Source organism: Nerophis lumbriciformis, linkage group LG28 (genome assembly GCF_033978685.3).
Source record: "Nerophis lumbriciformis linkage group LG28, RoL_Nlum_v2.1, whole genome shotgun sequence".
Classification (NCBI taxonomy): domain Eukaryota; kingdom Metazoa; phylum Chordata; class Actinopteri; order Syngnathiformes; family Syngnathidae; genus Nerophis; species Nerophis lumbriciformis.
In genome coordinates, this window is record NC_084575.2 from 6,820,148 (window position 1) to 6,834,462 (window position 14,315).

The 14,315-nt window shown below is 38.4% G+C and overlaps 1 protein-coding gene across 1 annotated transcript; it reads right to left on the reverse strand.

Moving 5' to 3' along the window:
- Positions 1-3,642: 3,642 nt before the first annotated feature.
- On the reverse strand, positions 3,643-11,132 carry LOC133570663 (uncharacterized). Its single transcript, XM_061923351.2, has 2 exons — positions 10,937-11,132; positions 3,643-5,411 (listed from the first exon to the last, which is right to left on the reverse strand). The coding sequence occupies exons 1-2, from the start codon at positions 11,076-11,078 to the stop codon at positions 4,093-4,095; spliced, it is 1,461 nt and encodes a 486-aa protein (XP_061779335.2). The 5' UTR covers positions 11,079-11,132; the 3' UTR covers positions 3,643-4,092.
- Positions 11,133-14,315: the final 3,183 nt, after the last annotated feature.

Sequence of the window (14,315 nt, forward strand, 5' to 3'; positions counted from 1 at the left end):
CATGAAACATAAGTTTATTATTGCAGTTAAGTCCTTAAATAAAATGTTGAACATACTAGACAACTTGTCTTTTAGTAGTAATTAAACAAACAAAGACTCCTAATTAGTCTGCTGACGTATGCAGTAACATATTGTGTCACATTATGAGGGACAAACTGTAAAAAAGTATTAATAATCTACTTGTTCATTTACTGTTAATATCTGCTTATTTTCTGTTTTAACATGTTCTATCTACACTTCTGTTAAAATGTAATAATCACTTATTCTTCTCTTCTTTGATACTTTACATTAGTTTTGGATGATACCACACATTTAGGTATGGATCTGATACCAAGTAGTTACAGGATCATACATTGGTCATATTCAAAGTCCTCATGTGTCCAGGGACATATTTCCTCAGTTATTAAACTGTGGAAGTGGCTTCCTAGCGGTTCCGCTGATCACACACATCACAGGAGACCTGCAGCGTCTAGAGTTGAACAAAGTTTTGATATGCATCAACAATTTTTTTAAATGTATAAATGGTTGATTTATATAGGCTAGTAAGGTAAAGTTTTGTACCTGACAAGTTACCAACTATCCCACACCTGGGACACAGTCCTGCAGGGCCGTTTGGTAGACATCCAGACGACAGGAGGCGGCACACCAGGGGACACCACTTCAGGTGGGATGGAACAATCCATATAACACGTCACAGATGACGTCACGCTAACATCACGTGACACCTCTGATGAAGGCTGCAGACGCAAGATAGCCCAAACTTGACCTTACTAGCCTATATAAATCTACCATTTATAAATACCAGTGACATGCGGTGAGGTTGATGGCTGGTGAGGCACTGACTTCATCACAGTCAGATTTACAAACATATGAACCCTAAAGAGTATCTTATTCACCATTTGATAGGCAGCAGTTAACGGGTTATGTTTAAAAGCTCATACCAGCATTCTTCCCTGCTTGGCACTCAGCATCAAGGCTTGGAATTGGGGGTTAAATCACCAAAAATGATTCCCAGGCACGGCGCCGCTGCTGCCCACTGCTCCCCTCACCTCCCAGGGGGTTATCAAGGGTCATCACATTTCTTTACACCTAGTGTGTGTGTGACAATCATTGCTACTTTAACTTAACTTTAACTTTACACATACAAACTGTAGCACACAAAAAAGCACATTTAATTAAAAAAACATTATTATGGTCTTACCTTTACTTATAAATGAAGTCCATGCGCCGCTGTTGCGCCGGATAATGTACCCCCGCCGTAGAATGCACCCCCTGACGGGAGTGTTATATCAACTAAAGCCCTCACTTAAACTTTCCACGTGCAAGATTGAATCTATTTAAAAAAGTGTAACCGAGGGTTTATAAATGTCGCCTATACTGTATGAAACTACAAAATAACAAACACGGATGCTCCAGTTTACACGAGGACCACTTTAATTACCTTCTTTCAAAAACCTCCGCTCCACTCCGTGTCATCACTTCCGCTCTTAGCGCCTTCAAAATAAGAGCTCAAGGTATATACTGCATAACAGCGTATAACAGGAAAATCACAAATAGGAAAGCCCATAAAAATAGGTTACAAAAGTTATTTAATAAGAAGCCAAAAAGTGCAAAAACAAAAATGTTCGTGTTGGAGGAGTTGTGAATGAACGAAATAAGAAATCCGTGCTGCAGTCTGCAGGTGTACCTAATGTTGTGTCCCTGCAGTCGTTCACGGCTCCTCCAACACGAACATTATTGTTTTTGCACTTTTTGGCTTCTTATTAAATAACTTTTTTAAATAGATTCAATCTTGCACGTGGAAAGTTTAAGTGTGGGCTTTAGTTGATATAACACTCCCGTCAGGGGGTGCATTCTACGGCATTCAGCACAAGGAGGCGGGATTACTGCGAGCCTCAGCCAGTGCGTCTCGGTATGATGACGTTTGCGCGTGACGTCACGGGTTGAAGCAGACATTTTGGATTAGCACGGTGGCCAGTTTAAGTCGTCTGTTTTCACCACATAATTCCACAGTATTCTGGACATCTGTGTTGGTGAATCTTTTGAAATTTGTTTAATGAACAATGGAGACAGCAAAGAAGAAAGCTGTAGGTGGGATCGTGTATTAGCGGCGGCTGCAGCAACACAACCAGGAGGACTTTGAGTTGGATAGCAGATGCGCTACCATGAGTACAGCTTTGGCTTCCAAACATTTGATCACTTGCCCGTACGTGCGTGCCGCTATGTGCTTGTCACGTACGTAACTTTGGGGAAATATATGTTTCTTGCCGACTCTGATGGCGGCCGGGGTGTCGTCGAAAGCTACAACGCCCGCCGCCGCGCCGCTGTCCTCACCTGTCTGGGTTGACTTCTTCCGTCTCCGGGCCGCCGACCGCATCGATGATCGGGTGAAGTCCTTCGTCGCGCCGTCGATCGCTGGAACGCAGGTGAGCACGGGTATTGATGAGCAGATGAGGGCTGGCTAGGTGGAGAGCTAATGTTTTTAGCATAGCTCTGTTGAGGTCCCGTAGCTAAGTTAGCTTCAATGGCGTCGTTAGCAACAGCATTGCTAGGCTTCGCCAGGCTGGACAGCATTAACCGTGTGGTTACAGGTCCAGAGTTTGGTTCGGTGTCTCCTGATAGTAGAAGTAATAGTAGTATTGTTGATATTCTGTCTACCCTTCCAATCAGGGGCTTATTTCTTCTGTTTCTATCTGCATTTAAGCACAATGCTATCACGCTAGCTCCGTAGCTAAAGTGCTTCGCCTATGTATTGTCGTGGAGATAAAAGTCACTGTGAATGTCCATTTCGCGTTCTCGACTCTCATTTTCAAGAGGATATAGTATCCCAGGTGGTTTAAAATACAAATCCGTGATCCACAATAGAAAAAGGAGAGAGTGTGGAATCCAATGAGCCCTTGTACCTAAGTTACGGTCAGAGCGAAAAAAGATGCGTCCTGCACTGCACTCTAGTCCTTCACTCTCACGTTCCTCATCCACAAATCTTTCATCCTGGCTCAAATTAATGGGGTAATCGCCGCTTTCTCAGTCCGAATCGCTCTCGCTGCTGGTGTAAACAATGGGGAAATGTGAGGAGCTCTTCAACTTGTGACGTCACGCTACTTCCGGTACAGGCAAGGCTTTTTTATCAGCAACCAAAAGTTGCGAACTTTATCGTCGATGTTCTCTACTAAATCCTTTCAGCAAAAATATGGCAATATTGCGAAATGATCAAGTATGACACATAGAATGGATCTGCTATCCCCGTTTAAATAAGAAAATTTCATTTCAGTAGGCCTTTAAGTGTTTTTAAATCCCTGCAGTTACACACTTGTGTTTACTGACCTGATACTTATACCTGAACATCTTATCACACGCAGTGCAACTAAACGATTTCTCTCCAGTGAGTGTTCTCATGTGTGTGGTCATGTTTTGCTTTCTGGAGAAACTCTTCATACAAACGGAGCAAGCAAAATGTTTCTCACCTGTGTGTGTTCTTATGTGTAATAAAAGTTCCCTTTTAGTGTTAAATCTTTAAGCACAACGTGAGTGTCAGGTTCAAACACTGATGACATCTATTAATCAGACAAGAAGCAAGGAATCATGCAGAGACAGAGTTCAATTTAGCTCATGTGGAGAACGCATGGAGCTGCACACTTAGTCACAGTCTCGGCCTACCCTCTAAGGTTCAGCTCCCGCGTCCCTCTATTTATTCAAGAGTTCCACAGTCAACATCACTGAGGCCGCCTCTAAAAGGAGTGGTCACATATATTATGCAAAGCAGGTCCAGGACGCACAACACGTGACAGAATGTGGTGGGGGCCTTGTGATTTCGCCTTGTCTCCGCTTCGTCTATTGTTGTCATCTTATCTTCATTGAGGTCCTTCAAGTCTCTGCTTCGTTTGCGTGTTGTCGTCTTATCTTCGTTGAGGTCCTTGAAGTCCTTGGCTGTTAGCGGGCTAAAACAAAGATAACATCTGTGGCTGAGGCCACCCCTCAGACAAGAAGTTTTTGTCCTTGCACAAATAGGAAAGTCTAACTTGAGCACAATAACTAATAACTAAAGCAACAAACTTTAAGCATACTAAAGTAAGTGTGATAATATATACATAATTATTCTAACACTGAGCAAGCAAAAGGTTTCTCTCCAGTATGTGTTCTCATGTGTAATATAATTTTCTTCTTAGTGTTGAATCTTTTAGCAAAAGCTGAGCAAACAAAAGGTTTCTCTCCAGTGTGTGTTCTCATGTGTGTGGTCATGTCACCCTTTCTGGAGAAAGTCTTCTTACAAACAGAGCAAGTAAAAGGTTTCTCTCTAGTGTGTGTTCTCATGTGTGTGGTCATGAAATCTTTTCTGGAGAAACTCTTCTTACAAACAGCGCAAGTAAAAGGTTTCTCTCCAGTGTGTGTTCTCATGTGTGTGGTCATGCATTCCTTTCTGGAGAAACTCTTCTTACAAACAGAGCAAGTAAAAGGTTTCTCTCTAGTGTGTGTTCTCATGTGTGTGGTCATGAAATCTTTTCTGGAGAAACTCTTCTTACAAACAGCGCAAGTAAAAGGTTTCTCTCCAGTGTGTGTTCTCATGTGTGTGGTCATGCATTCCTTTCTGGAGAAACTCTTCTTACAAACAGAGCAAGTAAAAGGTTTCTCTCTAGTGTGTGTTCTCATGTGTGTGGTCATGAAATCTTTTCTGGAGAAACTCTTCTTACAAACAGCGCAAGTAAAAGGTTTCTCTCCAGTGTGTGTTCTCATGTGTGTGGTCATGCATTCCTTTCTGGAGAAACTCTTCTTACAAACAGAGCAAGTAAAAGGTTTCTCACCTGTGTGTGTTCTCATGTGTAATATCATGTCATTCTTTTTGTTGAATCTTTTAGCACAAGCTGAACAAGGAAAAGGTTTCTCTCCAGTGTGTGTTCTCATGTGTGTGGTCATGCTTTGCTTTGTGGAGAAACTCTTCTTACAAACGGAGCAAGTAAAAGGTTTCTCTCCAGTATGTGTTCTCATGTGTACTGTACAATTAGTCTTCAGTCTAAATGATTTCCCACATTCAGAGCAGTCAAAGTGTTTGTTGTTAGTGTGATGTCTCGTATCACCTTTAGAGTCATTTTTACTCTCCAAAGGTCTTTGGATGTGGTCACTGTGATCAGAAGAGTGTGACATCATGTGGTCCATGTCTGACAGTGGAGCAAAGATGCTGTCTGGTTCTGACTTGATATCTTCACAATGCTCTCCATCAGCTTCTGTGATGTGTTGACTTACAAGCTCCGCCCCTCTGTTCTCCTCACTTTGACTGTGATGAAGCTGTAAGGACTGAGCTTCATCTTCATCATGAAGCTGCTCCTCTTTAATGTGGGAGGGGGCCTGTAGCTCCTTCTGTCCCACACTGGTGTGCCACTCCTCTTCATGACTCCCCGCTGACACCCGCTGGACGTCTGCAGAACAAATGAGGTGTTACTGTATTGAAGTTTGCAGTATTCAAACTATTGACATGTGAGCTAGGCCAAATAGACAGTGATGGGCAAGCTACCTGGACAATGTAGTAAGCTAAGCTACAAGTTACTCTCAATTAAATGGAGCTAAGCTATACTCTCAATTAAATGTAGCTAAGCTATACACTGCAAAAGTAGCTTGCCACATCAAATATATATATATATATATATATATATATATATATATATATATATATATATATATATATATATATATACATATAAGCATACTACATATATATATATATATATATATATATTGGCCCACATGTATAATATCAATGTTTATGTTGTCCATGGAAAGAAGTTAGTAAGAAGCAAAAGAAAAACAACCAACCATGGATGACAAAAGGACTGAAAAATGCTTGTCACAAAAAAAAGACATTATATAGAATATTAATAACACAGACATCTTTAGAGGCAGAAAATAAGTATAATAAATATAAAAACAAGCTAATTGGTATACTAGGAACATGTAAGAAGGAATACTACAGACAATTATTAAAGAAGAACAGAAACAACATGAGAGCAACATGGGGCATCCTAAATAGCATCATTAAAAATGCTGCTAAGAAAGATTACCCCCAGTACTTTCTACATGCAAATACAAAAAATGACAATATGAACCAAATAGTTGAACGTTTTAATGATTACTTCGTTAATATCGGAAAAAATGCGGAACAAAGATTTCCAAATGCAGATGATGGATCAGTTGAGGACTTGAGTGAGCTCATAGACAGAAATCCCAATTCCATGTTTCTTAAGAACGTGACAAAAGAAGAAATAATCAAAATTGTAAAACATTGTAAATCCAAGACCTCAACCGACTGTCATGGAATAGATATGGTAACCATAAAAAAGGTTATAGAAGACATTTCAGAATCTCTGACATATATCAGCAACGTATCATTTCTAACTGGCAAATTCCCTGACAAAATGAAAATTGCAAAAGTCGTACCAATTTATAAGAATGGAGACATACACCAGTTTACTAACTACACACCAGAATTCACAGCTAATATGTCAACATGGATAGCATTAATCCAAATAACAGAGGAAATGAGCAATGCAATAGATGGTAAAGAATGTGCGGCCGCAGTATTCATGGTCTTAACTAAAGCATTTGACACAATTAATCATGATATTTTAATAACAAAACTAGAACGATATGGCATCAGAGGGTTGGTCTTGAACTGGGTAAGAAGCTTTTTAACCAACAGGAAACAATACGTGAAGATGGGTGAAAATATGTCAACACGGCTAGATATATCTTGTGGTGTACCCCAGGGATCAATACTGGGACCAAGATTGTTTCATCTTTATATAAACCACATTTGTAAAGTTACAAAGGACTTAAAGTTAGTTTTATTTGCGGATGATACAACAGTGTTTTGTTCAGGAGAGAACACACAGAAGATAATACAAATAATAACAGAAGAAATTAACACATTAAAAAGATGCTTTGACAAAAACAGACTATCTTTGAATTTCATTAAAAGTAAAATAATAATATTTGGTAACAGCAGAAAAGAGCATCATACATAAATACAAATAGACGGAATATAAATTGAAAGAGTAAATGAAACCACATGTCTAGGTATAATAATTGATGATAAATTGAACTTGAAATCTAATGTAAAAAATATAGCAAGAAACACATCAATAATGAATAAAACAAAACATGTTCTAGACCAAAAATGACTTCATATTCTCTACTGCTCACTAGTGTTACATATCTGACTTATTGTGTAGAAATATGGGAAATAACTACAAAAGTACACTTCATTCATTAACTGTGTTACAAAAAAGATCAGTTATAATAATACATCATGTTGGATATAGACAACATACAAACACTTTATTTATTGAATCACAAATACTGAAATTCCACCACATAGTGAATTAGCAAACAGATAAAATGATACACAAAGCAAACTATAACCTGCTAGCCAAGAATGTACAACAATTCTTCTCAACAAAAGAGGAGAAATATAATCTTAGAGAAACATGTCATTTAAAACATTTGTATGCACGTACAACACTTAAGACCTTCAGTATATCAGTATGTGGAATTAAATGATGGAAAGGATGAAGCAAAGCAATCAAACAATGTACTAATATGATCCACTTCAAGAAACTCTTCACACTTAAAGTGTTTACAAAGTACAAAGAAGAAGATAAACATTCTCAATTCATTTCATCCATCATTCATTTTCTACATCATCTTACTCATCTCACCATATGAAATATAACTTACTTCACTCTTATTATTTATTTATTTTTATTGTGATTACTTATGGAGTATATTGTGAATACATTGAGAACAGGAAGTGAACTAAAGTGTTAGCAACTGTTATGTAAAAAAAAAAGTGGTAGGATTAAATAAGCTCTGCTTCTTCCTACTCCTTTTCCAACATGTTGAAAAGACAAACTGGAAATTGTGATGTATCATGTTGTATACATGCATGTGTGATGTATCATGTTGTATGCATGCATGTGTGATATATCATGTTGTATGCATGCATGTGTGAAGTATCATGTTGTATGCATGCATGTGTGATGTATCATGTTGTATGCATGCATGTGTGATGTATCATGTTGTATACTTGCATGTGTGATGCATCATGTTGTATGCATGCATGTGTGATGTATCATGTTGTATGCATGCATGTGTGATGTATCATGTTGTATGCATGCATGTGTGATGTATCATGTTGTATACTTGCATGTGTGATGCATCATGTTGTATGCATGCATGTGTGATGTATCATGTTGTATGCATGCATGTGTGATGTATCATGTTGTATGCATGCATGTGTGAAGTATCATGTTGTATGCATGCATGTGTGATGTATCATGTTGTATGCATGCATGTGTGATGTATCATGTTGTATACTTGCATGTGTGATGCATCATGTTGTATGCATGCATGTGTGATGTATCATGTTGTATGCATGCATGTGTAATGTATCATGTTGTATACATGCATGTGTGATGCATCATGTTGTATGCATGCATGTGTGATGTATCATGCTGTATGCAGGGATGTGTGATGTATCATGTATGCATGCATGTGTGATGTATCATGTTGTATGCATGCATGTGTGATGTATCATGTTGTATGCTTGCATGTGTGATGTATCATGTTGTATGTATGCATGTGTGATGTATCATGTTGTATGCATGCATGTGTGATGTATCATGTTGTATGCATGCATGTGTGATGTATCATATTGTATGCTTGCATGTGTGATGTATCATGTTGTATGTATGCATGTGTGATGTATCATGTTGTATGCATGCATGCATGTGTGACGTATCATGTTGTATGCATGCATGTGTGATGTATCATGCTGTATGCTTGCATGTGTGATGTATTATGTTGTATGCATGCATGTGTGATGTATCATATTGTATGCATGCATGTGTGATGTATCATGTTGTATGCTTGCATGTGTGATGTATCATGTTGTATGTATGCATGTGTGATGTATCATGTTGTATGTATGCATGTGTGATGTATCATGTTGTATGCATGCATGTGTGATGTATCATGTTGTATGCTTGCATGTGTGATGTATCATGTTGTATGCATGCATGTGTGATGTATCATGCTGTATGCATGCATGTGTGATGTATCATGTTGTATGCATGCATGTGTGATGTATCATGTTGTATGCATGCATGTGTGATGTATCAAGTTGTATGCATGCATGTGTGATGTATCATGTTGTATGCATGCATGTGTGATGTATCAAGTTGTATGCATGCATGTGTGATGTATCATGTTGTATGCATGCATGTGTGATGTATCATGTTGTATGCATGCATGTGTGATGTATCATGTTGTATGCTTGCATGTTCCAAATAAACTCAACTCAACTAACACTTGGTGGACATTCAAGCCACAAAATGCAAATGGAGTATTGTTGGTGTATTTTGGATGGTTATAGAGGACCTCCCATTGGCTCCATTGCAAGTGGACTTTTATTTACATTTATGAGTTAGAATTAGGGCTGGGTGATGTATGGAATATACTGGATATATCGTGGGTTTGTCTCTGTGCGATATAGAAAATGACTATATGGTGATATTGGAGTATACGTTCTCACACAGTTGCTTTTAGCTGCAGGCATTACACTACAGGCTCTTCTCACTCTTTCTTGTCTCTCCTTCTCACAGAGACATAAAACAAGCGCACCTTCTTACATACGTCACATACTGTCACGTGTGCAACGTCATACGCTCTCACGGAGCAGACAGGTAGCGGCATGGTAACGTTAGCTGTGGTGCTAGTGGTAATACGAGAGACAGAAGGTGCCAATCTGGTAACAAATGAAGGAAGAATTCATTTCCAAGACAAACAGCAGGGGGTCCATCGTCTGGCGGTGGTTTGGCTTCAAGCGGGTAGATGGTGAACAAGTATGCGGCAAAAGCGTTGCTAAAAAAGTAGCAGCACTGCTAATGTAGCATCATTTGAAAAGTCACCCGCTAGAGAATGAGGAGTGCTTGAAACTCTGCATGTCAATATCTCCGTTCAGTGCCACACCCACAAAATGCCCAAGCAACCATTTCCACATCAACACCGTATGAAACAAATAGTCAACAACAGAAGGAGATAACGTCCGCAGGAACCTACCACATAGTGAAGGACATACACTATTTGATTTCCTATTATGCAGATCATTTTTATTTGACACTTATTGAAATATCTTGTGTGACATCATGCACAAAAGTGCACTTTATTTGTTTTAAACTATTGTAGTGGCGTTCTGTACAAAAAGTGCACTTTAATTTAGTGTTGTTTTGATATGTCATCTTATTGACATCATGCACAAAACTGCACTAATAGCTTCTTTTAAAATGTCTCTGACAATCTTGCACTTTCTGTTTTGAAATGACATGAATGTTTGTACCACTGCTTAATAACTGTTTAATAAATACAATTTTGCTAAATTGACTTAGTTGTGATTTCCCTCTCTACATGAAAGTTTAAAAGTAGCATATATTAATGTAGAATGAAGAAGAATGTTTTAATGTAGACACATAGAATCATCATACTGCTGTGATTATATGCATCAAGTGTTCATTCAAGGCTAAGGCAAAATATCCACATATATATGGTGTATGGTGACATGGCCTAAACATATCCACATATATATGGTGTATCGTGACATGGACTAAAAACAGAGATATTAATAAAAGTCCATATCGCCCAGCCCTACTTAGAATGTGGTTGTTTTTTTTATATATATATATCCACCATCATTTTTTTTATAATGATTGTGAACTATAGAACAATTCCCCAAAAAAGTGCAGTTCCCCTCTAAATTCCAATGATTAGATTTAAGACTTGAAGTGTATGAGCATGAAGTGATGAAGCCTACTTGGATGAGTCTTCTAAGACAAAGTGAACAGTCCAGTTGTGATGGATTGAATGCCCTGAGAATAAAATGATATGTGCTTACTTGGACTGTGATGAAGCTGTGAGGACTCAGGTGCTTTGTCTTCATGCTCTTCAGTCTTCACAGAGACAACAGTCAGTGGAAACTTGCTGACATCATCCTCCTCCTGCCTTTCAACACACTCTCCCTCCTCTTCCTCTTTCATGTGTGGATCCTCCTCTTCCTCTTTAATGTAGGTGGGCTGTGGATCATCCTCTTCCTCTTTAATGTAGGTGGGCTGTGGATAATCATCTTCCTCTTTAATGTGAAGGGGCTGTTGAACGTCTGTTGGGTAAATAAGTAAATAAGATAAAGAGAGAATATAAATAGTTTTGGACTGACACTGTTAACACAATGACATTATTAGTGTTCTTTCGTGTGTTGTGTTAAAAGTGTGTAGCAAAACAACCAATAAAAACACGGGAAATACTTCCTTTTGTCCCAGCCACTAAAATTAATTCAAAAGTGAGTACAAAAACAGACTTGGAAATTTGATGAGGAGCAAGTTTTTTTTATAAGTACAAGGCAGCATTGATTGAGGCATTCTTAACTTTACACTCACTGAAATAAAGTGTGTAAATATTTTATTCTGTATACGGTCTATGACACCTAAACTTTATCTCTAAACTTAACCATAATTTGTGGTGTAGAATGACGTCTGGAACTCAAGATAGTTCCACATGTCTGGGAACGCCACCGACGGATAATCCTTGATATTACTCAACAAATCTTTAGGGATCTATTCCATTTCATAATTAGATTTTTTTCTCGTATCTGCTTTTCGCAGGAAGAACTCAGCCAGGGGTGTTTAAACTAATTTTAGATGGGGGGCCACATGGAGAAAGATCTACTCCAAGTTGGTTGGACTGGTAAAATCACGGCAAGATAACGTAAAAATAAAGACAACTGCAGATTGTTTTCTTTGTTTAAAAATAGAACAAACACATTCTGAAAATGTACAAATCATATAAATGTTTATTTTACATACAATAGTATTCTATCTTTAGTTGTCCTTTTTTACACTTTCAGAATCAATTATGTGATAATGTTCATCAGTCAACTCATTGGTGTTCATTTTCAATCTATCAAAATAAATAAATATCAAAATCAAATTACAGGATGTTACTGATGTAGTTTGCTCATTTTTCCCGACTGGTGCGCTAACATCATATGTTTTAGTTGTGTTTTACATATGTAGCATCATCTACAAAGATACAAAGAATTGCTATTGCGACATCCATAGGACACATTTAGAACAGCAGTTTCTTTCATTCAAAAATTTCGACTCATTTTTGCACTTAGCAAACTCATCCCGTCTCATTCACTCATTCACACACTAATGGCGGGATCTGCCATGCAAGGCGCTTACCACAACTCATCAGGAGCAAGGGTGAAGTGTCCTGCGCAAGGACACAACAGACGTGACTAGGTTGGTAGAAGGTGGGGATTGAACCAGGAACCCTCAGGCACGGCCACTCTACCAACCGCGCCACTAGCCTTCCACCATCGACCTGCCTGCTAGCCTTCCGTCATCGACCTGCCTCCTAGCCTTCCACCATCGACCTGCCTGCTAGCCTTCCACTATCAACCTGCCTACTAGCCTTCCACCATCGACCTGCCTACTAGCCTTCCACCATCTACCTGCCTACTAGCCTTCCACCATCGACCTGCCTACTAGCCTTCCATTGACCTGCTGTTTGCCTCCAGCCATTGGCTTTGTCTACGGGCTTCCACCCGTCGGCCTTGGTTGCTAGTCTTTAGCCCTGTCTGCTAACATCTTCAAAAGTGGTGAAACAAGTGGAACTTCTCCTCTCACAATGTCACAAATTACTATATTGTGTTTTATACTTTTGTGTGGTTTTACTGGTGTCCCAAATGGGTCTGGTCACCCCCACTCACGAGCTATGCTACTTCAAGATGCACAGTTTGACATATTTGATAATTTGACATTTCATCATCGTGGCAGCTACAAAATAACCTCGGCCTTATCTCAGTTGAAGATTTCTGTGACTTTGGACAAAACTAAATGGCTGCATACTATGGTAGAGTCCATTCATTCTTATTGTTTCCTTGTTTTGAGAGATCACGTCAACATTACTGCATCCTCCCCTATTGTGAGCACTTACTTTCACAGATTAAAGACCGACTCAAAATATGGTAACTTTAAGCGCAAATATTTAGTTATATTATTGTTATTGCTCTCAGGAAATGTTGAGACTAATCCAGGCCATGATACACCTACACAATGTTGTACACCTGCGGATTTTAAAACTAGATCTGGTTTTGGGATTATTCATATCAATGTTCGGCGTTTAGTCCCTAAACTGGATATGATAAAGATCTGGATAAACTCAACAAATGCTGATATTGTAGTCTTATCTGAAACTTGGCTTAAACAATCTGTGCTTGATAAAGATATTTACATTCATGGCTATAATGTCTATCGTACTGACCGACCATATATATATATATATATATATATATATATATATATATATATATATATATTTATTTATATATATATAGATGGCCATATATATTAAGCAGCGGTTTGATGTTAAATTAGTGCTCTCTGAATCAGTAAGTAAAGAAGTTCAATAGATAGATAGATAGATAGATAGATAGATAGATAGATAGATAGATAGATAGATAGATAGATAGATAGTACTTTATTGATTCCTTCAGGAGAGTTCCCTCAGGAACATAAAAACTGTTAACACTTGAAATTTAATTAGCTAGAAATCACCACATTATGGTAGTGGGTTGTTATAGGCCTCCATTTGCCCCTAGTAATTCCCTATCTACTCTTGTGAAGCTTCTGTCTCAACTGAAATACAATGAAATAGTGATTTGAACTGGGACTGGCTCACAACTGTGTCTGACACTTTGAAAGCACAGTGTGAATCTCTAAATTTAACACAATTAATTAACTCAACTACAAGACCTAATCCTAAATGCCCTCAAAAAGCTACACTCATTGACTTAATTCTAACAAATATGCCCTTCAAATGTGTTGCATCTGGTGTTTTCCCTAATGATGTGAGTGATCATTGTGTGATTGCAGTAGTGCGAGACACAAGGATTCCTAAAAGCAAGCCTCGTCTTCTTGAAAAACATAATATGAAATTATTTGAGACGCAAGCATTTTTACACGACTTGCATCTTTTTAATTGGGATAGAATTGCTCTTTTTGATAATGTTGAACTGGCTTGGAAATATTTTCACGAAAACTTCTTGAGTATAGTGAAAAAACATGCCCCTTTTAGAAAATGTAGGGTTAAAGGACGTGACAATCAGTGGTTTACATCGGACCTGTCAGATGTATTGCATGAGCGTAATGCTGCTTGGGCCAGGGCACGCAAGTCAGGGTTAGAAGCAGATTGGTTGAATTTCAGACAATTAA

Excerpts from the sequence above, each read along its gene's own strand:
- LOC133570663 (XM_061923351.2), bottom strand. The coding sequence starts at position 11,078 with ATGAAAGAGGAAGAGGAGGGAGAGTGTGTTGAAAGGCAGGAGGAGGAT. Across the intron at positions 5,412-10,936 it reads ACAGCTTCATCACAGTCCAA|ACGTCCAGCGGGTGTCAGCG; the intron begins GTAAGCACATAT and ends TTTGTTCTGCAG.